Genomic DNA, 21,530 nt, shown 5'->3' on the forward strand with positions numbered 1-21,530 from the left:
ACTCACATAACGGACCATCCCCTTCCTCTCCTCATGCCTCCAAATTTGATCCGGAGTCTCCCCAAACCCTCTGGAACAAATTTTGAGTGTGAGCAAGGGGCTGCAGGTTTAGAGGAAGGGAAGGGGAAGATCCATTGCACAAGTGGAAGTCTGGTGCACGAGCGGAAGAGCGGCATTGGACAGAATCCTGAATAAATATAATTCTGGCTGAAATGGGAATGTACAGGTTCACGCATACTAAGTATACAGGTTCACAAAGAATGGAAAGCAACCAATATGTTGTCAAGGCTGATCTGTAGGTAGCTGTCAGAGGTGAGAATGGGGAGCTAAGGAAGGGAGTCAGAGCCAGGAAACGCACAGAAACATACCTTTGCCAGGATGACTTTGGCTACATTCACACGTTTATACCATTATTTTTCCACTTCAGACATTCATGGCGTCCCACCCCCAAAGGATCCCAGGAAGGGGAATTTGTGAGGGACGCTGAGAGCTGTTAGGAGACACCTTATTCCCCTCACAGAGCTGCAATTCCCCAAGTGGTTTAACAGTCAGTCCCTCTACCCAGAAAACTCTGAGAATTGTAGCTCTGCGGGAGGGATAGGGGTTTCCCAACAACTCTCAGCACCCTTCACAAATGATACTTCCCAGGATTCTCTGGGGGAAGCCATGACTGTTTCAAGTGCAATCATTGTGGAATAAATGCATGGTGTGAGTATGGTCCTTGTTACTCATTAGGGCTTGGCATGGACAGGTGAGTATGCAGGCTCTGGGAGAGGAGATTGCACCCGCTCTGCTCCCCCTTCTCTTCTTGGCGATCACTCGTGACCGAGTAAGATTGTCTTCCAAAATATAGTCTTTAACAATGGATCTGTCTGAATCTGTATCCACCGCCAATGTACCAGTCCATGACTAGGGGCTTCTAGATTTCACAGTCCTGCCCCCGTCGCCATTTGCCAATCGCCATGGGACTTTTGCTATGTGCGTGAATTTGTTTTATGTGGGGAGATCGGCACACAATGATCAACACACAATCTTGACAGAAAAAGGCTTGGATCCAATGGCATGGGTACTACAACAATTGGAAGTCTTTTATCTGCTGCAGCCTTCATCCGCCTTCACAGCCATTGTAACATACACACTGTTATCCTCCACCTGTTCTGTGGTTGAGGACTTTCTTGGATCGTTCTTTGTCTGGTTCCTCTCCCTTGACCTTACCGCCATGGGTGACCCTGCTGGGAGTACATGACTCCCGACGGCATCGCTCACAGGGTTCCTTGGAACACGCAAGCCCACTCACCACTACAAGGTGACGCTCCCCCACACCCTCAGTCATTCTGCGCTGTGCTGTGTTGAGCTAAGCTATGGCTTGGCTTAGGAAGTCATCCAAACCGAGGGTCATGGTTTAGCTGCCTCCAGACTAACCATGAGCTGCAATCCAGCTGTGGTCTAGCAGCCCGTGCATTCACTCTAAGCCATGGCTCAGTGTGACATGTGACCCAAGATATAGAATCAATGCAGCTCTACCTGGCTATACAAAGCCTTGGAGTTTGCTCTTCAGTGTGTGCAACTTGCTTCCAAGTTGGGAGGCCCTTTTAGGCGAAACCCCTGGCTTTCCACAGGCGTCATTTTGGAATCCCTGGCCCTTTGTTTGCACAGCACTGCCTCCCTCTGAACCATCTGCCTTCTCGCTGCTGTTTTGGAGACCTGCCCTTGGCTTGTGTGAGACTCTCTCTACTTGTGTATTTTTTTAAAAAAAAATGTTTTTAAAGTTGTTTTGATGTATTTTAAAGTCTGTTTTTATCATGTTTTAACCACCCTGGGCTCCTGTTGGGAGGAAGGGTGGGATATAAATCAAATAATAAAATAAGTAATAAATAAATATCTGGTCGGAAGCTTGTATAGCACAGTGGGGAGGAGAGCCTGGCTGGGAGTCCAGAGTCTGTGAGTTCAAATCCCCGCTCCTGTCTCCTGAATGTCAAGGTAAAGTGTCAGCTAAAGATCACCCCACAGGGAGTGGCTCAGGGTTACGTGCCTTGCCACCTGTGCTGCCGTGGGCAAGCTGCATAGTCCCAAGGAGCCCAGGTGCCCCCCAGCTGACAGTTGCAGACAGGAAGGGGCTGGCTTGTGCAGCTCCGGCAAGCTGAGCAGGCCCTAGCCAGCTGGGGAGAACTAGCCTCAGAGGGAGGCAATGGTCAACCCCCTCTGAATACCACTTGCCATGAAAACCCTATTCATAGGGTAGACATAAGTCAGAATCGACTTGAAGGCAGATCATTTTTTCAAAATATCTGGTCCCTTCTTGTCTGAAGATTTCCTCCTTCGAGCCCTCAGAGTGCACTCATCATCCTGTTATCGTTTGGGGGAGGGGAAACCTCCTCCTAATCTCAGCACAGCTTATTTTGAAGATGCAGCCTCATAATCTCTCTTTACCTTTTGTACTGTTCCATATCGCTGGATGGCATCAGAAAGCTGGTTCTTCAGCCGGTCCAACTGAAGTCGTTCTTGCTACGTATGATAGAAAAAGAAGAGCATCAAATACCATTAGCATGTAACATGGCGTTACTTTTTTGCCACCACTTATCCCAAGATAGTAAATCTCTAAGACCCTTTTACCCCTGAACTGCTTCTATGGCCAGGAGGCCAATCAGAGACTGACGTCGCTACATTGCAGACCATGAACTAAATCCATTGCACAGAGTTGTTACTGGATGTTCCCCACCTCTGGGGCTAAATGCTCTTGTATCTCCTCTGCTGTATCTAGGGATGTGCCCACCAGCATGAATGATTATAGGACTGCCAATAGTGCTGATATTAAGAACATACAAACAGAGCTTGGACAAGTTACTTTTATGAACTACAACTCCCATCAGCCCAATCCAGTGGCCATGTTGGCTGGGGCTGACGAGAGTTGTAGTTCAAAAAAGTAACTTGTCCAAGCTCTGCATACAAAGAATCTAAGAGCCGTGTGAGATAAAACAAAGGGCCCATCTACTCCAGCATTCTATTCTCACAACAGCCAAGAAGATGCCTGTGAGAAACTCATAAGCAGGCCATGAGTGCAATAGCACTCTCCTTACTTTTGATTCCGAGCAACTGATTTTAAGAGGTATACTCTCTCCAACACTGGAGGTACTATATAACCATAACAGTTAGAAGCCCTTGATAGCTTTATCCTCTATGACAGTACTCTTAAGGACTGGCTTATTCCACATGAGCTGCCCTTCCAACTCTGTGGTCAGGTCATCTAGTGTTTTGTTGTTGTTATGTGCCTTCAAGTCAGTTACAACTTATGACAACCCTATGAGCATCTGTCGTGAACCAGCCTGTTCAGATCTTGTAAGTTCAGCTCTGTGGCTTCCTTTACAGAATCAATCCATCCCTTGTTTGGCCTTCCTCTTTTTCTACTCCCTTCTGTTTTTCCCCGCATTATGGTCTTTTCTAGTGAATCATGTCTTCTCGTGATGTGTCCAAAGAATGATAACCTCAGTTTCATCATTTTAGCTTCTAGTGACAGTTCTGCTTTAATTTGTTCTAACACCCAATTTGTCTTTTGCGCAGTCCATGGTATGCGCAAAGCTCTCCTCAAGCACCACATTTCAAATGAGTTGATTTTTCTCTTATCTGCCTTTTTCACTGTCCAACTTTCACATCCATACATAGAGATCGGGAATACCATAGTCTGAATGATCCTGACTTTGCTGTTCAGTGATACATCTTTGCATTTGAGGATCTTTTCTAGTTCTCTCACAGCTGCCCTACCCAGCCCTAGCCTTCTTCTGATTTCTTGACTATTGTCTCCATTTTGCTTAATGACTGTGCCGAGGTATTGATAATCCTTGACAAGTTCAGCTCCATCAGCCCCAGGCAGCATGGCCATGAAATTGGGCAGGGATGATGGGAACTGCAAATCAGCAACATTAGGAGTGCACCATAGTGGGTACCCCTGATCTAGTGAGAGCCTGCGTAAGTGCCTTGGCCTTCTGAAGTTAGGCATGAGGACATCAACAACAGGGATTTTCCTGTGCTGGCAATCTCTTCTTGGAACCCTCTCCCTAGGGAGATCTGTCAGACTCCCTTTCTGCTGGCTGTCAGGAAGCTCACGAGAGCCCAGTGTGGGGTCATGGTTAGAGTGTTAAGATTAGCAATCAAAAGACCTCGGTTGAAATTCCCACTTAGCCATAAAGCTCTCACAGGGTCAGCCACACTCTGTCTCAGCCTAACCTACTTTGCAGGGCTGTTGTGGGGATAAGATGGAAAGGGCAGGGTAGAAATGTAATTAACAATATCATGATGGAGAGTTTTTATTTATTTATTTATTTCAGATGACCTTTGGGGTAGTGAGTTGACAGATTGTATTAATGTGCTCCTCTTTTTTGCCCCATTTCATTTATCTTAATCCCAGCCAACATCTGTACTGGATTTAAAATTGCTTTTGTACCTGTAATTGTTTAAACTGTTTTTATATAGGTAATGGCTTTTAATTGGTTTTCTATATGCAGTTGCTTTGTGTATCTTTTATCGTATTGCAAAATCACTTTGTGATGCCTCTTAGGAAGTGATTCATAAATTCAATTAATCTACTTTTTTTTTATTGGCAAGTGTATTTTAAACTGATTTGAATTGGAGACATGATTGTGTGCCGTCTCATGAGCCTGTCTGGGCCTCGCTCTCTCTCACTCACTCTCACTCTGTCTCTGTTTGTTATTGTGCAACTGGATTACAATGTTCTGTTCCATTCCAGCTGCTAAGCGAACACACACGAGTATCCCATTGTCTGCAGCCTGAAGACACTTTACTATGGTACATCTTGAATATGCAATCACCCGAATGGTGCTCACAGACAGCTTCCGTCAAATTGTTGTACAAACGGTTTCTGAACGATTCAAATGCATTAAGAGGATGCATCTCCTGAAGACAGATGGAGAACACTGATTTCATTTACATTACTTGGAAGATGAATAGGGAAGGTGACAACAAACGTACGACTGCCCTTGGAGAAGCCGATCAGACACATACTCCATGGAATGAGGCACAGGAAAATGGGTACATTTGAACTGTGCAAGGTGAACAATCCATTCACGGTATGGTTGGAAGCAAGACAAATAAGGAATCTTTATTTCAAACAGTCTGGGGGTAGCATTAAGACATGTTAGGAGATAGGTTATCTCTCTAATGTATTATTGTTCCTGTTGTTGTTGTTAGAATTTATTACCCACCCTTCACTCAGACGTCCCAGGGCGGGTTACAACCATTTTAAAAGACATAAATGAAACAGTTGTGCTCAAATAACAAGGAGCAGGCCCTATGCTCTGATAATTGTCTTAATGTCTTCGTTTTTCCCTAAAAGGATAGATTTTGGGTACTTGTTAATTAAGTGTTCAGTATGAGTACTTCATTTTTTTCCCCTGTGAAAATATCTGAGATTTTTCTTTCCTAAAAAAAGCAAATAAAACTTTGCAGTATATTCCTAGAATTCTCTCTCTCTCTCTCTCTCTCTCTCTCTCTCTCTGTGAGTGTGTGTCTGCGAGTGATAGGCTCCATTTCCCACAATGCCCTGGGGTGACATTAGGTCCAGGGCATTGTGGGGGATGAGGCATTGTGACCAGGCTGGCACCATGGTTGCTGCTTCTGCTGCTTGCAATGGCAGCAGAACAAACAAAGCCTTTCCACTGGAGAAATTTAGTGAAATGGTCCGTTCCCCCACCCCCAATTTCTCAGTTCACAGATGGGGTGGAGAATTTTGAGAGGGCATTTGTGAGCTCTACAGAGAACACCCCATGCAGTAGTGCTGCAATTAATGCCTGGCACTGGAACCCAGCTCCATCCAAGGAGATCACCACATGTACAGAGACTTGCAAATACGTGTCACTAGCCAGACCTACAACTGCAGGTGCAAATAATAAGCATTTTCAGATATTTAGATATCTAAATGGCCATCCAAAGTGAAGATACATCCTATCAGCAGTGTACTGCTTAGTGTTCCCCAGCCCAGAGCCCTCCAGATGGCTTGAAAGGCAACTACCAGTATCCCCCCACCACTGGCCGTGCTGGGAAGTGCTGATGGGAGTTAGAGTCTGGAGGGCACCAGGTTTGGGAAGGCTGGCTTAGAATTTGATATGCATTCATGGGGAGACACGCAGTTCTGTCCACCCTCTCACACACTAGCCTGGCATTGTCTAGGTTGACAGGCTGCAGCTGCCTGGGGCCTTAAGAAGAGGTATCGCCAACTATTTCCCCCTTTTAGCTGGAGGTGCTGAGGACTGCATCTGGGATACTCTCATTAATCTGGGGCCCTGCAGATGTTTTGGACTCTAGCTTCTGTCATTCCTGTCTGTTGGCCATGCTGGCTGGGCTGGCAGGGAGTCCAAAATATTTAGAGGGTACCAGGTTGGCAAACACTGTTCGAAAGACCCTTCCCCTTTACTTCTTTTTTTTAAAAAAAGTGTACCTAAGAACTAGCTTAGTGCTTAGGGTGTTAGAACAAATTAAACCAGAGCTATCACTTGAAGCTAAAATGATGAAACTGAGGTTATCATACTCTGGACCCATAATGAGAAGACATCATTCACTAGAAAAGACCAAAATGCTGGGAAAAACAGAAGGGAGTAGAAAAAGAGGAAGGCGAAACAAGAGATGGATTGATTCCATAAAGGAAGCCACAGACCTGAACTTACAAGATCTGAACAGGATGGTTCATGACAGATGCTCTTGGAGGTCGCTCATTCACAGGGTCACCGTAAGTCATAATCGACTTGAAGGCACATAAGAACAACAAGCACTAGGAATGAAATGAAACAATGGTTGCTAAGAGGGTCCCCACCACCACCAAACATATCCTGACACTCAAAAGTACACCTTTTTTCACTCCACGTTTTTGGTGCTGCTTAAGTAACACCGTTTCACCTCCACATCCCATTTCAATCGCTATTTTTTTTTCAACTTCACCTTCTATCCCCCTTGTTTTGTTTTGCTCCAGGGGTTGAGCAAGCACAGGTCCTTTGTCTATCATTATGACAATGAAAAAAGGAAGCTCTGTAAATATAGCGACCGGCTCATTTCCAGTCTATCATCTCGTTTGCCCCAGCAAAGTGAGCTTAGGTAAATTTCCATCCCAAGTATGGTGATGAACTTATTGTAATAAGAGCATTAACAGTTTAAGATATAGCTATTTATTCAGCTGCTACCAGGAAAGCAATATCTGACAGTGCAAAAAAAGAAATGAAGCAAAACAGAAGCAAGTGATCTATTGATTCAGCAGTCTGACAACACTGATGGTGGTTTCTATTATCTGTAATTTAGAGATGCACTTCTTACCATGATTTGTAACTATTATCCTGTCTAGGAGAGGAACCAAGGGAATCTCATCATAGGGCTTGTCAAACACAAGGAGCCATGTTAAAAACTTGTCAACTATAGGGCCAGAGCTCGTCTGCGTGCTCTAATTCTCTGGATTTAATCTAATTTGCAAAACATTTCCCAGAACAACATGGATCTGGTGCATTCGTAACACTCCCAATCACCAAACTATGGGTTATTACATATTCTCTCCTTCCATTGTCCTTTCTCTTCCATCGTTTTGCTTGTGCCGCAATTAAACCACAGTTTATTTTGATGTATTTCATATTTGCATCAGCACCACTATACTTAAGGCTAACCAGAATGGTCTTGAACCTAAGGATGAGTGAGTCTGTCTATTTCTGGTCAGCTCTAGTCTCACATGTTTGATGTATAACTACATATCCTTCTGTTTCTGCATTAATGTGCCAATTTTTTTTTTTAGTTAAAATATGTCTATTCACTCAAACGCATACTTTATCTCAAAAATTGTGTTTAAATATGCATTTTTCCACAGTTAAACTGTTGAGAGCTATGTTGCAACTTTCAGAGATGTGTGAAATGTGTTGGGTGAGCTAATTTTCATCTTTGAATGTTGCACCACAGTTTGTGACAGCTTAAACTATCCTCCCATAATTCACATAACAAACACAAATCAGAATACAGCGTCGAGGTCCTTCTGTTCCTGACATCCCAGGAAACATGACATTTATTGAGTCTGATGGGTCACCAAAAATGCCTGGTAACTGTGACTTGGTGACTCATGAGTTATGCAAGCCTGTCCGGTCTGGATACACTGTAACCTGAAGCTCTAGCCCAGGGCTGGGGAACCATTACAAAACACCAATAAGCCTCCCATGGTTGACTTCCAAAGGAAACCAAATCTGGGGAAGCCTTGCACTCTTGGAAAGTATTGCACTCAGAGAACTGAGGTATACTGCAGTCTGTGTCTCTGTTGGAGTTACTTTAAGAGATACCAGAGATCATATTGCAAACATACGTTGGATAATGGAACGGACCAAGGAATTTCAGAAGAAAATCACCCCGTACAGAAAAGCCTTTCATTGTGTAGATCATGAAAAAGTATAGAATGCTTTAAACGAAATGGGGGTGCCACAGCATCTGATTGTCCTGATGCGCAACCTACACTCTGGACAAGAGGCTACTGTAAGGACAGAATATGGAGAAACCGATTGGTTCCCCGTCGGAAAGGGTGTGAGACAGGGGTGTATTTTATCACCCTATTTGTTTAATCTATATGCAGAATTCACTAGAAAAGACAATAATGCTGGGGAAAACAGAAGGGAGTAGAACAAGAGGAAGGCCAAACAAGAGATGGATTGATTCCACAAAGGAAGCCACAGACCTGAACGTACAAGATCTGAACAGGGCGGTTCACGACAGATGCTCTTGGAGGTCACTGATTCATAAAGTCGCCATAAGTCGTAATCGACTTGAAGGCACATAACAACAACATTGTTGTGTGCTCAGAAGCAATGTATTTCCACAAGGACAGTAAAACAGGCAATTGTGGGGTTAAGCCAGCAATGTGTTCGTGCCAAGGCCAAACTGCTAATGTTGATGAGCAAGGGCACGGAATGAGATATAAGTGCTGGGCAAACCGAAAGCAAGTGTGGGGGTTGTAGTGGAGCTAGTGATTCTTGTAACTGAATGTCTTTTGGAATAAAGACTCTTAAACCTTTTAACGCATCTGAATCTCTACCGGACCTGAAATCCTTTAACCGGGATACTCTCAGCAATCTCTTGTGCCAACTGGGTTCGCTTGCATCACACAGAACAACAGGGGTTATGGGCCCAGGCTACCCAGCGTAATGCAGAGGTTGCAGGTTCGAGAAGACGTGTAAAGACTGTGGCCGAGTGTTGGAGAGGTGAGCAGAAGCGTGCTGATGAGTATGGCTGTGGCAATGTCAGCAGGGTTACCTCTGGAGCGGCTTACAGAGAAGAATTACAGTAGCTGGAAACTACGGATGAAAGCATTCTTGACTAAAGAGGACCTCTGGGAGGTGATAGATGCAGCCCCACCGGCGGCTCCGCAGAATGAATGGCTACGCAAAGATGATAAGGCAAGAGCATTTATAATACTGTCATTATCAGACTCTCAATTGCTATATGTGCAGAACGAGCCCACTGCTAAAAGGATGTGGACAGTGTTAAATGGGATCCATGTGAGACAGACAGCGGGATCTAAGATATTTCTGGCTCGGAAATTATATCAGATGAGACTGGAAGAAGGCTGTTCCATGTCAGAGCATCTGATGGAATTCAGACGGCTGTTCGCGGAATTAGAGGAGAGAAACGTGGCACATTCTAGGCTTCAAAGGGTGTTTATCATCTTGTCGTCTCTTGATAAATCCTGGGATTCCCTTGTGACGTCGATCAAAGCAATGCCTGAAGCCGGTCTTAATGAGGAATATATTACGTCTAAACTTCTTCAGGAATGGCAGAGAAGAGAAGAATTAGCAAAGACGGAGCAAGAAAGAAACAAGAAGCAGAACTTCAAAGACACAGTGAATGGGCAGAAAGCATGTTATTCCTGTGGAGCTACAACGCACTTACAGCGAGACTGTGCAGCCAAGCGTGGCAGACAAGGCTGGCAGCAATCCAGCGTCAAACTGGTGAGTGAAAGAGCTCATAAATCAGAACCTTGTGAGTGGATTTGTGATTCGGGAGCTTCTCACTGTTTGATAAATGATCCAGAACTGTATCATACATCAAGATCCGTGTCAGAGACTGTGGTGTTAGCGGATGGATCAAGAAGAGAGGTTATTGCTAGAGGAACATTGAAATTAAGTAAGCTGAAAACAATAATTACAGATGTATTGTTTGTTCCGCAATTGGATTGTAATATATTATCTGTCAAGAAACTGAATGAAATGGGTTATTCTGTATTATTTGACAAAGGGAAATGTAAAGTGATTAAGAACAATGTGGTATGCTTACAGGGGGTTCTGGACAGGGAATTATTTCATATGACTATGCATGTGATGAAAAGGAAACAGGCTGACAGCAAGCAGGTTGTAACACATGAGGGAAATAGCAGAAATGCTCCGGAGAAAGCAGATGTAACATGCCCGCATGCAGCCTTCATGGCAAAGTTAATGAACCATGAAATAACACAGGAGGAACCATCCTCCATAGATGAAATCAGGCGATTGCCTTTGACTGAACAGGACAAATGGCACATGGCTATGCAGGAGGAGTTGCAAGCCATGGCAAACAATGGAACATGGACTCTATGTAACCTGCCCACAGGAAAAAGGGCCATAGGATGCAAATGGGTGTTCAAAAGAAAACGCACCAGTTTGGGGGAGGTACAAAGATACCGGGCGAGATTGGTGGCTAAGGGGTTTACCCAACAATATGGCACAGATTATAATGAAGTGTTTGCACCAGTGGTGAAACACGAATCTATACGTATTTTACTGAAGATGGCTGCGATGCAGGGTATGAAAATAAACCACTATGACATAGGCACGGCTTTCTTACATGGAAAGTTAAAGGAAGAGATTGATATGGAACAGCCTCCAGGTTTTGTATTGCAGAAAGGGTTAGTCTGCAAACTAAATAAATCTCTATATGGGCTACGTCAAAGCGCCCGATGTTGGAATGAGAAGTTAGATCAAGTGTTGCAGGGCATGGGATTTGAACGCTGTAAGTCAGACACGTGTGTGTATGTGAAAGGGAAAGGGACAAGAACCTCCTCATATTGCGCTGTGTACGTTGATGATATTTTATATATTTATCATGATGATCAGGAGGAACAGGACTTCCATGAGAGCCTGCGCAGGCAGGTGGATACCAAGCGGTTAGATCCAGTAACTCATTACCTGGGCACAGACATTGTGTGTGCACTTGATGGCACCATAATGCTGAGACAGGAAGGGAAAATAAAACAGCTGCTGGAGGACTGTAAAATGTCGGAATGTAACGCAGTCCAGACACCTATGACAGTGACATTCCAACAGGACCCGAAAGAGACTCCTTGCGCCGATCCAGCTCTGCACAGACGAATACTGGGTAAATTGCAATATCTAGTTAAAATATCAAGACCAGATATTTGCAATGCAGTCAGCATATTGAGCAGGAAAGTAGAGCAAGCGTCTGAGGCTGATTGGCAAGGAGTGAAGCGGGTGTTGCGCTATTTACAAGGTACGAAGACAAAGGGTCTAGTTCTCTCTGTTGTGCACGAAGGTGGTTTAGAATGTTACGTGGACGCTGATCATGCGGGTGAGCTGCAAAGCCGAAAGTCAACCACAGGCATAATTGTAATGCTACATGGATCAGTGGTTGACTGGAGCAGTAGAAAGCAGGCTGTAGTTGCCACTTCCAGTTCGGAAGCTTAATATGTTGCTTTGTCCAATGCCTGTAATGAACTTCAATGGTTCGAAATGTTCATGCAGGAAGTGGGCATGGAAATAAGGATGCCTATTACAGTCCATGAAGATAATCAAACGTGCATTAAAATGGCCACCTCAGAGGCACACACTAAATGGACAAAGCACATAAGTGTGAGGAATCATCACGTCAGAGACAACATAAAAAATGGGTTTATCAACATAACATATTGCAGCACTGACAACATGTTGGCTGACATAATGACCAAGCCATTGTGTGAGGACAAGTTCACCAAATTAGTGAAAACGATTGGTGTGTTAAATTTATGTGAATAAAGAAACTGAGTGTGTGTAAACTGATGAAATTGAAATGTACTGTAATGAAATGAAATGCAATGTGATGTAAATTGTCCACTGTCTTGTGGGGTGGGGGCTGTTGTGTGCTCAGAAGCAATGTATTTCCACAAGGACAGTAAAACAGGCAATTGTGGGGTTAAGCCAGCAATGTGTTCGTGCCAAGGCCAAACTGCAGATGTTGATGAGCAAGGGCACGGAATGAGATATAAGCGCTGGGCAAACCGAAAGCAAGTGTGGGGGTTGTAGTGGAGCTAGTGATTCTTGTAACGGAATGTCTTTTGGAATAAAGACTCTTAAACCTTTTAACGCGTCTGAATCTCTACCGGACCTGAAATCCTTTAACCGGGATACACTCAGCAATCTCTTGTGCCAACTGGGTTCGCTGCATCACACAGAACAACAAACATATGCAGAATATATCATACGGAAAGTGGGATTGGACCAAGATGAAGGAGGTGTGAAAATTGGAGGGAGAAATATCAATAATTTAAGATATGCAGACGATACCATACTACTATGTGTGTATGTGTGCGTGAACCTGCTGCTCGGGATGTCTATAGACTACTGGGGTTAGTTGTTTTTTAGTTGTTTTGGGGGTCAAGATTTAATTTTGGAGATTCATTTTTGCTGTTATTTGGACTATAGCATATTTTTGTTAAACACTGTTGTGAAGTGTGTGGGGATTGTTTAATTGTATATTGAGGTGTTCTCATTAGTTTGTTGTTTATTATTGTTTGGCTACTTATATACTGTGTATATTTATATGTTAAAAATAAAAATGCTACTTATTTGCTGGGAAATTGAAGATTTTTATCTAGGCCTTTTTATAAAGTGTTTGGTTCTCTTATTGTGACACATTTAAATGTTTTTTCTTTTCTTTTAATAATGTTATTTAATTTTGAGAATTGCATTATTGCATTTATGCTTTATGATGTGTTATATTCATGTTTTTGTAAGCCGCCTTGAGGGCCTTTTGGTCATAAGGCGGGATATAAATTTAATAAATAAATAAAAATAAAAAATAAAATAAAATACTAGCAGAAACCAGTAATGATTTGATAAGAATGCTGTTGAAAGTTAAAGAGGAAATTACAGAAAGGAAGACTACAACTGAACATCAAGAAGACTAAAGTAATGACAACAGAAGATTTATGTAACTTTAAAGCTGACAATGAGGACATTGAATTTGTCAAGGATTATCAATACCTCGGCACAATCATTAACCAAAATGGAGACAATAGTCAAGAAATCAGAAGAAGGCTAGGACTGGGGAGGGCAGCTATGAGAGAACTAGAAAAGGTCCTCAAATGCAAAGATGCATCACTGAACACCAAAGTCAGGATCATTCAGACCATGGTGTTCCCGATCTCTGTGTATGGATGTGAAAGTTGGACAGGGAAAAAGCAGATAAGAGAAAAATAAACTCATTTGAAATGTGGTGTTGGAGAAGAGCTTTGCGGATACCATGGACCGTGAAAAAGACAAATAATTGGGTATTAGAACAAATTAAACCAGAACTGTCACTAGAAGCTAAAATGACGAAACTGAGGTTATCATACTTTGAACACATTATGGGAAGACATGATTCACTAGAAAAGACAATAATGATGGGAAAAACAGAAGGGAGTAGAAAAAGAGGAAGGCCAAACAAGAGATGGATTGACTCCATAAAGGAAGCCACAGACCTGAACTTACAAGATCTGAACAGGGTGGTTTATAACAGATGCTATTGGAGGCCGCTTATTCATAGCGCCGCCATAAGTCATAATTGACTTGAAGGTACATAACAACAACAAAAAGCTTTTATTTATTTATTTTAAAATATTTTTAAAGAGTCTTGTTTTAATAAGTTTTTAAAGATGCTTTGTTTTAATATGTTTTAAAGTCTTTTGTTAAGACATTTTAGGGTGTTTTTAGTGTTTTTGTTTGCCACCCTGGCTCCTTCTGGGATATATGCATGATATATTTGGTGTCACAGATTTTACCTGTGTCCCCATTTTGCTGGATCTGATTGTCATATTTTGAGTCTGGAAATATCAAACTGTCTAGAGCAGGGGTAGCCAAGATGGTGCTCTCCAGATGTTGCTGGACTCCAACTCTCATAAGCTTCAACCAGCATGGCCAATGGTCAGAGATTATGGGAGTTATAGCCCAACAATATCTGGTGGGATACACATTCCCACCTCTGATCTAACCAATGTCAATTGAGATAATTCTCATAATATTGCTCAGATGGCTTTCCAAATCTTTCTGGGCAAGAAGCATTGTGCTCTCTCTCTCTCGCTCTCTCCCTCCCTCCCTCCAAGCACATAAACAGTACACAGAGTAATGGGATTTGGAAGGGACCAGCTGTAGAGTTTTAACATCAATGTACGGTGTCTCCTATTACCAGAAGTGAACAAATTTTTGAAACATTATTTAGAAATTGCCTAAAAGGAGCTTCAACAACCAATGCCCACCACAGCCATTTGTTTTGTGGAAGGGAGAAAGATCATAAGTCTCATATCAAAATTTGCAGGTTTTAATTATTTAAGCAACACGGCCATTCAGGTGAAAGGGAGAGAGTTGAACATTAGAAATCTTTTATATTAATTTTGTGGGAGGCTTCAGAAGTTATTATGGGATGCCATGATGAAGTAGTGTACTTGTTCCTCGTGTTGGAATACTAACATTTCCTTCTTTTACAAACAATACTTGCCCAATGTTTTTTTTTTTTTTAAGAAAGATATTCTCTCCTATCTGGACTTGCTTCAGTTACTGTGTTTTGCTGTGCTCCCAATGATGATAGTAATGACATTAAAGTATCACAAATTGCTCTCTCTCTCTCTCTCGTCTTCATATGACTTCCCATTGGACCCAATTTGTGTCGTGGAAAATGTCTCAAGATATATGAGAAACAGCCAATTTTCCTGCATCTGTCAAGAAGAAATATTTCATTTGATCTCATCTGAGCTTTTGTTTCGTAACTCAATAACCCCACAGTTCACTGCTTCCAGGTGAGAGGGGGGAGCTATAATATCTGGTGCCACATTTCCAAAGGGGCTACGGTCCACTTGAATTGCCATCTTATATTTGGTACAAATTCGCTTATTTCTAGTAAGGATCTCTCTCACACACACCAAAAGGACTGGCCAAGCTGTTGTTGCTGTTGCTGCCGCTGGGATTTTGGTCCCTTCTGATGATAAGAAGAGTGTAGATAAGTGAGAGCAGCAGCAGTACAAAAGCCTTAAGCAAGAATGAGGTGAAATGGAAATGCTTTTTTACCTGAAAGCTGGTATAAAATTAGCATACAGAGATACATAAATAAAACTGGCAAACTTGGAAACTTTTCACATTAAGAAATTTATGATTTAATTAAGCAACAACAAAACAAGAACACTTGACAGGAGAATTTCATTGAGAACCCCTCTCCCATATATATTAAGGTTCAAAAATTCTGATGACTTCTGAGTAGGCATGCATAGGATTGGGAACAACAGCCAATAGGATAGTCGAAAGATATATTTATTTGTTTAATAGCTAACTAATTAAATATCTTTAAGAAAATCCAGAAAACCACAGGTTCAGCATTTAGATGTTCTGCCTCTTCTTTTATTATGCATAAGAAATTCACAGGGGACAAAATGTATTGGATCAATAGAGATCTCTTTGGACTAGGGATGGTCAGATCTGTTAATCTCGGTTTCTCTTGGCTTCTCATTTTCCCAGTCTTAAATTTAGTTCTCCAAATTTCCACATCCACAAATATTAGTGCAAATCTCTTCTAATATTTGTATGCAATTTTACCTGACAGATCATCTTACCCCTTATATACCCAGTCAATTACTGCACTCTGAGGTGAGTGCCTCCTGCAGATACAATCTCATCAGGAGGTCTCTTCCACACAACACAGGAAGTGGACCTTTAATGTTGTGGCAGCTACAATTTGGAATTCCCTCCCCTTAAATATTAGACAGCCATCATCTCTGTTTTCTTTTTGGCATATACTGAAGACCTTCCTTTTTCAACAAGCCTTTTAAGTGGAGACCCAGTCAGCATTTGTGTTAGAATTGTTTTTAGATTTTTTTTAAAAAAATGTGTTAATGATTTATTTTTAAAGACGTTTTATTTTTAAATATGTTTTTAGTGCTTTTGTCTGCCGCCCTGGGCACCTTCTGGGATGAAAGGAAGGACATAAATTAAATAAATAAATGTGTCTCATACACACATTTTTGCAAAGCAATTTTCCCTAATATAATACATTTCTGCATGTCATTTTCACAAATGTATGCCTTTATACGCACACTTTCCCCTAGTATATGCATTACTTGGCTGCAGATCCATATTGCAAAATTTGGAGAAGTGCAAATTTCACAGGGAGTCTGTGTGTCAGTTTGCACATTGTTTTCGAAAGTGAGAATTAGGTAGTTTTGTGTTTAAGTGCAATTTAAATCAAATGTCTCCCTCGTCCTTAGTTTTGACTCTGCCCCATGGCTTTTTGCTTCTACTTCCACTTCCTTTCCGACGTTCCCATTTTTATTTCATTTTCAGCATCTAGAATTCTGCTGTAAAGCATGCACAACTTGAGCCAAAAACATTCCAGTGGCCACTTACCCTAGAAGAACTTCTGATGACCTCCGATAGCTGCCGGATAGCATTTGTACATGTTGTGATTGTTTTGTTGGTCTCCTGTTGAGTTGTGTGCCTTCCAAAAATAACAAAAAAGAGGTTAAAAGCTTTGCAGCAAAAAGATCAAACATTCTTTCAAGAGCCATTCATGAAAGCATAGAGGGCAACCTTCGCCAACCTGGTGTTTTCCAATGGTTTTAAGAACATAAGAACATAAGAAGAGCCTGCTGGATCAAGCCAGTGGCCCATCTAGTCCAGCATCCTGTTCTCACAGTGGCCAACCAGGTGCCTGGGGGAAGCCCGCAAGCAGGACCCGAGTGCAAGAACACTCTCCCCTCCTGAGGCTTCCGGCAACTGGTTTTCAGAAGCATGCTGCCTCTGACTAGGGTGGCAGAGCACAGCCATCATGGCTAGTAGCCATTGATAGCCCTGTCCTCCATGAATTGGTCTAATCTTCTTTTAAAGCCATCCAAGCTGGTGGCCATTACTGCATCTTGTGGGAGCAAATTCCATAGTTTAACTATGCGCTGAGTAAAGAAGTACTTCCTTTTGTCTGTCCTGAATCTTCCAACATTCAGCTTCTTTGAATGTCCACGAGTTCTAGTATTATGAGAGAGGGAGAAGAACTTTTCTCTATCCACTTTCTCAATGCCATGCATAATTTTATACACTTCTATCATGTCTCCTCTGACCTGCCTTTTCTCTAAACTAAAAAGCCCCAAATGCTGCAACCTTTCCTCATAAGGGAGTCACTCCATCCCTTTCATCATTCTGGTTGCCCTCTTCTGAACCTTTTCCAACAATATAATATCCTTTCTGAGATGAGATGACCAGAACTGTACACAGTATTCCAAATGCGGCCGCACCATAGATTTATACAACGGCCTTATGATATTTTGGACTACAACACCCATTAGCCCCAGCCAACATGAGGCTGAAGGGACTCTGCAATGTGGGCCCCAGGGAAAGGGCCTGCTTAGTGGTAGATTCTCGCCCATGGAACTCCCTCCCTATTGAGGTGTGTCTGACATCATATTTGTATTGCTTTACATGGAAACACAAGAAGAATCTTTTTCAGCAGATGTTTGGAAGAGGAGAGACGTGATTGCTGTTGCTCCTATTCGTAACTGCTTTAATTCGTGATTTGTTATGTGTCTTTAAGGACTGTGTTATTTCATGTATTTTTTAAATCTATTTGCTTTTTGTAAATTGTCCTATGGCTTGTGCAAAGGGTGGCATATATATGATATAAGTGTATCAGGTTGGCAAAGCCTGGATCACAGAAACACTCCACACAGATTTGGATGGCAGCAGAGATAATGTTGAGTGTCTTAAGAACCTGTGTCAACGTGTTGGCCAGATAACCACAGGCAATACCCTGTTAAGAATGTGGAGAGGTAAGACTAGCTGTGGAACTTCAACGTTATTTTTTGTGAAATTCAGAGTATTCAGATAGACTGCTCCTGCTCAGTAAAAACAACAACAACACACCCTATTGGCCCTGCCACAAAATGTTGCATGTCTTCCTCCACCAACAGTATTCTGTGGCTTAACGTACTTCACTGTTTTAGGCTGCGAGATCTACGGCCCTCACTAAGTTTCTGAGCAAGCTGATGTCTATTTTTTTTATGTTTATGATAGCTTCCTCCCATTCCAGAAGTATTCTGTGGTTGAATATGCTTTGCTGTGTTAGGCTACCAGGAAAGGGCCAATAAACACCTGCAAAGGGACTCCTTTGATTGGCCTACTGTTGTGATTAAGCCTCTGAGAAAGCCAACATTGAGTTTTAAATATTTATTTATTATTTATTTATTATTTGATTTATATCCCGCCCTTCCTCCCAGCAGGAGCCCATTTTGGGAAGGGTAAAAAAAAGGCTAACTATACTGTAGTGAAGAGAAACCATTTCATAATTGCCCCCTCCACACATAACACTAAGCCATGATTTGTTTACAAACCATGAGGTAACCATGTGTTGTCCCACAATCAAAGAAAGCATGCAGCGTTTCTCCAAAACTTGCTTTTGTTTTTTCCCCTAATAGCTCCTGCCTCACACCTCTATAGATTGGTGAGCACCTGGGGTGAAGTGGCCAAACAAACCATGAGAAAGGAAGGGTGCTAGTCTTGCAAGTAATGTCAAACCATAGTTAAGGCAAACCAAGATTTGTAACTCAACAACAAACCATGACTTCAGATCACGGTTTGTTGGCAGTAAACTAACCATAGTTAAGCTGCTAGAGAGGACTGCACATAATACTAAGCCATGGTTTAATAAAACATGGCTCAATAAACAGTGGCATAGCGTTACGTGCAAACAAGGCCAATATAACATATGAACTTCTATGCCTACTCTTCTCTCAGATCCATACCCAGTGCACCGATCAATACATCCTAGATCAACTTCTGAGATATAGAGTTTGATGATGATGATTTAAAAAGGAGGGTCCCTCCCCCTGAACATTTTAAGCTGTTGAGCTTGGTGAAACTGCAGCAATTAACAAACTGTAAGAATAACCTATGGTTTGAAAATAAACATTCACACAAAAATAAAAAATGCAGCCTCATATCTTAGACCTGAATGATGAATTCATGATGTCTGTAATGCAGATCTGACCATAACAATAACCAACTGGCACCTGTGAAATTTCACAGCTGGAAGGTGAAGCGTGATGGGGCATTGAACCAAAACAACAACATGAAACCAGTACCCGGCTCCAGGTAATCCTTTAAGTTGTGAAAAGGGATGTTCTGTTCACAACTTATGTAAGCAGAGAAGGTAGGGCTGTGCTTTAGAGAACACGACTCGGCACAATTTATCCGGAAGATGACAGGATGATGCCCTCGAGCTCCCTTAATCCATGCTGGTTGGGGCTGATTGGAGTTGAAGTGTACAACATCCAGATTGCTACAGCAGAGGGAGCAAATATAAAACAGGAATTGTTTCAATTTCTCTGCAGGTGCCAAACCACTCCCCATTGTTCCACTGGTATGGCACCAGCTACCATAATGTTTGGCACAGAGGTACGAACCAAATTGCCTCAAATTGATGTCCTACTGAAGGACATACCCCTTAGGGATGGGGTTTGTTGCATGGTGCCGATCCACATGCAGTTTGATAGTCCGTCGTTTCTTTACCGGACGGTCCTTTTTTTGTTTCCATTTTGTCTGGTGCTTGCTGATCAAATTTGTTGCATGCATTTTGGGGTGATTTGATCTGCAGGGTTTTTTTGGTGTCTGTGTAAAAATTATGTAATTGTTTTCATAGCTACTTATGTAAATGACAGCATCCAAAGTAGTTTTTTAGTGGCGGAGAAAAACATTGCTTAATTTTTAGGTTGCTTTATGATCTGGTTTAAGCAATGAATTCCCGGTTTATTAAAATCGTTTAAAAACTCTCACACTTAGACAGGGCAGCAGGAGCTGCACCAATGATTGAACATCAACAAGGGTCTTGCGAGGAAGCAACAGAAAGTTAAAAAACACAGTCTGAGAGAGTGTGGGAGAGGCACAGGCAGACGGTGGCGGCGCACCCCCCCCCCGCACAGACACTGTCTGTCACTGTCAGTCACACAGTGGCACACACACACTTAAACAAACAAACAAACAAACGTTTATTGCACTGTAGCCATAGGCCATTGCATAGCATACAAAATATCACAACCATTACAATAACATATCAGGTGTCAAAGGATTTAATTTCAGGAATCCGGTGTTTGTTTTGTAGTTTTAACATACTGAGCTCTAATATGTTTTGCGGCAAGAGCAAAATTTGTAACCGCTATTGTAATCTCTTTGTGGTTGTCTACCAGCAAATCTGTGATTAAAATATCTGGTAAAAGGCACTCTCTAGGCTTTATAAAAATCTCTAAAAATTTCCTTCTCGGATTTAAATAAAATGGACAATTTAATATATAATGAACAAGATCTTCAACCTCCTTACAACCACATATACAAAAACGTTGCCCCCTCGGGATCCCCTTATATCTGCCCTCTAGGACAGATGTAGGCATTGATTGAAACCTAATTTCCGTAAAGGCTTTACGCTTCAACGGGTTTTGTAAGGTAGTAAAATATGCAGCTGTACGAAAATTAGGTTTAAAAAGGGGAAACCATCTCGAATACGGGGATGACACAATATATAACCTGTCTTGAGTCTCATCAAAGTTAAAAACCCAATTGCGAAGTTCCGTCGGCGTAAAAATTTTAAGATCACACGAGGAGAGCTTATAATAATCAATTATTGTTTTTGTTGTTTTTGCCCAACCCCCTTTTTGTAATTGTGCATGCCAACAGTCTTTGACAATTGAGTGGTCCCCCAAAAGTAATATTTTCCTCCAAAATCGCAATATTGCTAAGTCGATTTTAGCCCTCAAGGAATGGATTCCCATTTCCATCCTTACATGAGCTGAGGGCGTACCTTTCGGAAGACCCAGAATTTGTTTCAGGATGTCAGCTCTACACTGCGTCAGCAGTGCCGGTGGGGGGCTGGAAATTCCTGGGTGGTTGGCAGGGAAGCAAAGTCCTTAGCCGGCAGTCTGGTCATAAATCTGCCAGGTCTAGGAGGAGGGGAGCTGATAAGGGCCAGGCTTGTCCGAAGCGTACTTGCCGAGTCAGGAGTCCAGAAGTGAGGTCAGTAGAGGTCCGGGATCAAGTGCCAAGGGGTCAGTCTGAAAGAGGGTGCCAGGAAACTAGGAACACACAAGCCACGCCTGATGCTGCAGTCAGCAACAAGCTGCAGCCAAGGTGTGCCTTATAAAGAGCAAGGTTGACAGCAGGTGTGAGTCCTCAGCGTTTGGGCCTTAAGGAGACAGGCCTGCCTCTCTTCTGCCTGACCTTCTGCTGTCTACGTTCTGCAGGTGAGGGGGGAGTATCCTG

General features: G+C 42.4%; 1 protein-coding gene across 3 annotated transcripts in view; it reads right to left on the reverse strand.

Moving 5' to 3' along the window:
* Positions 1 to 21,530, reverse strand: part of TSNARE1 (t-SNARE domain containing 1) — a 647,930-nt gene that overhangs the window by 309,342 nt on the left and 317,058 nt on the right. For all 3 annotated transcript variants that reach the window (XM_061608012.1, XM_061607992.1, XM_061608002.1), the window contains 2 exons: positions 16,641 to 16,731; positions 2,431 to 2,505 (listed from right to left, as the gene is read on the reverse strand). In XM_061608012.1, the coding sequence (XP_061463996.1) occupies positions 2,431 to 2,505; positions 16,641 to 16,731 (166 nt within the window). The remainder of the gene's footprint in view (positions 1 to 2,430; positions 2,506 to 16,640; positions 16,732 to 21,530) is intronic.

This window comes from Rhineura floridana, chromosome 1, assembly GCF_030035675.1.
Source record: "Rhineura floridana isolate rRhiFlo1 chromosome 1, rRhiFlo1.hap2, whole genome shotgun sequence".
Classification (NCBI taxonomy): Eukaryota; Metazoa; Chordata; class Lepidosauria; order Squamata; family Rhineuridae; genus Rhineura; species Rhineura floridana.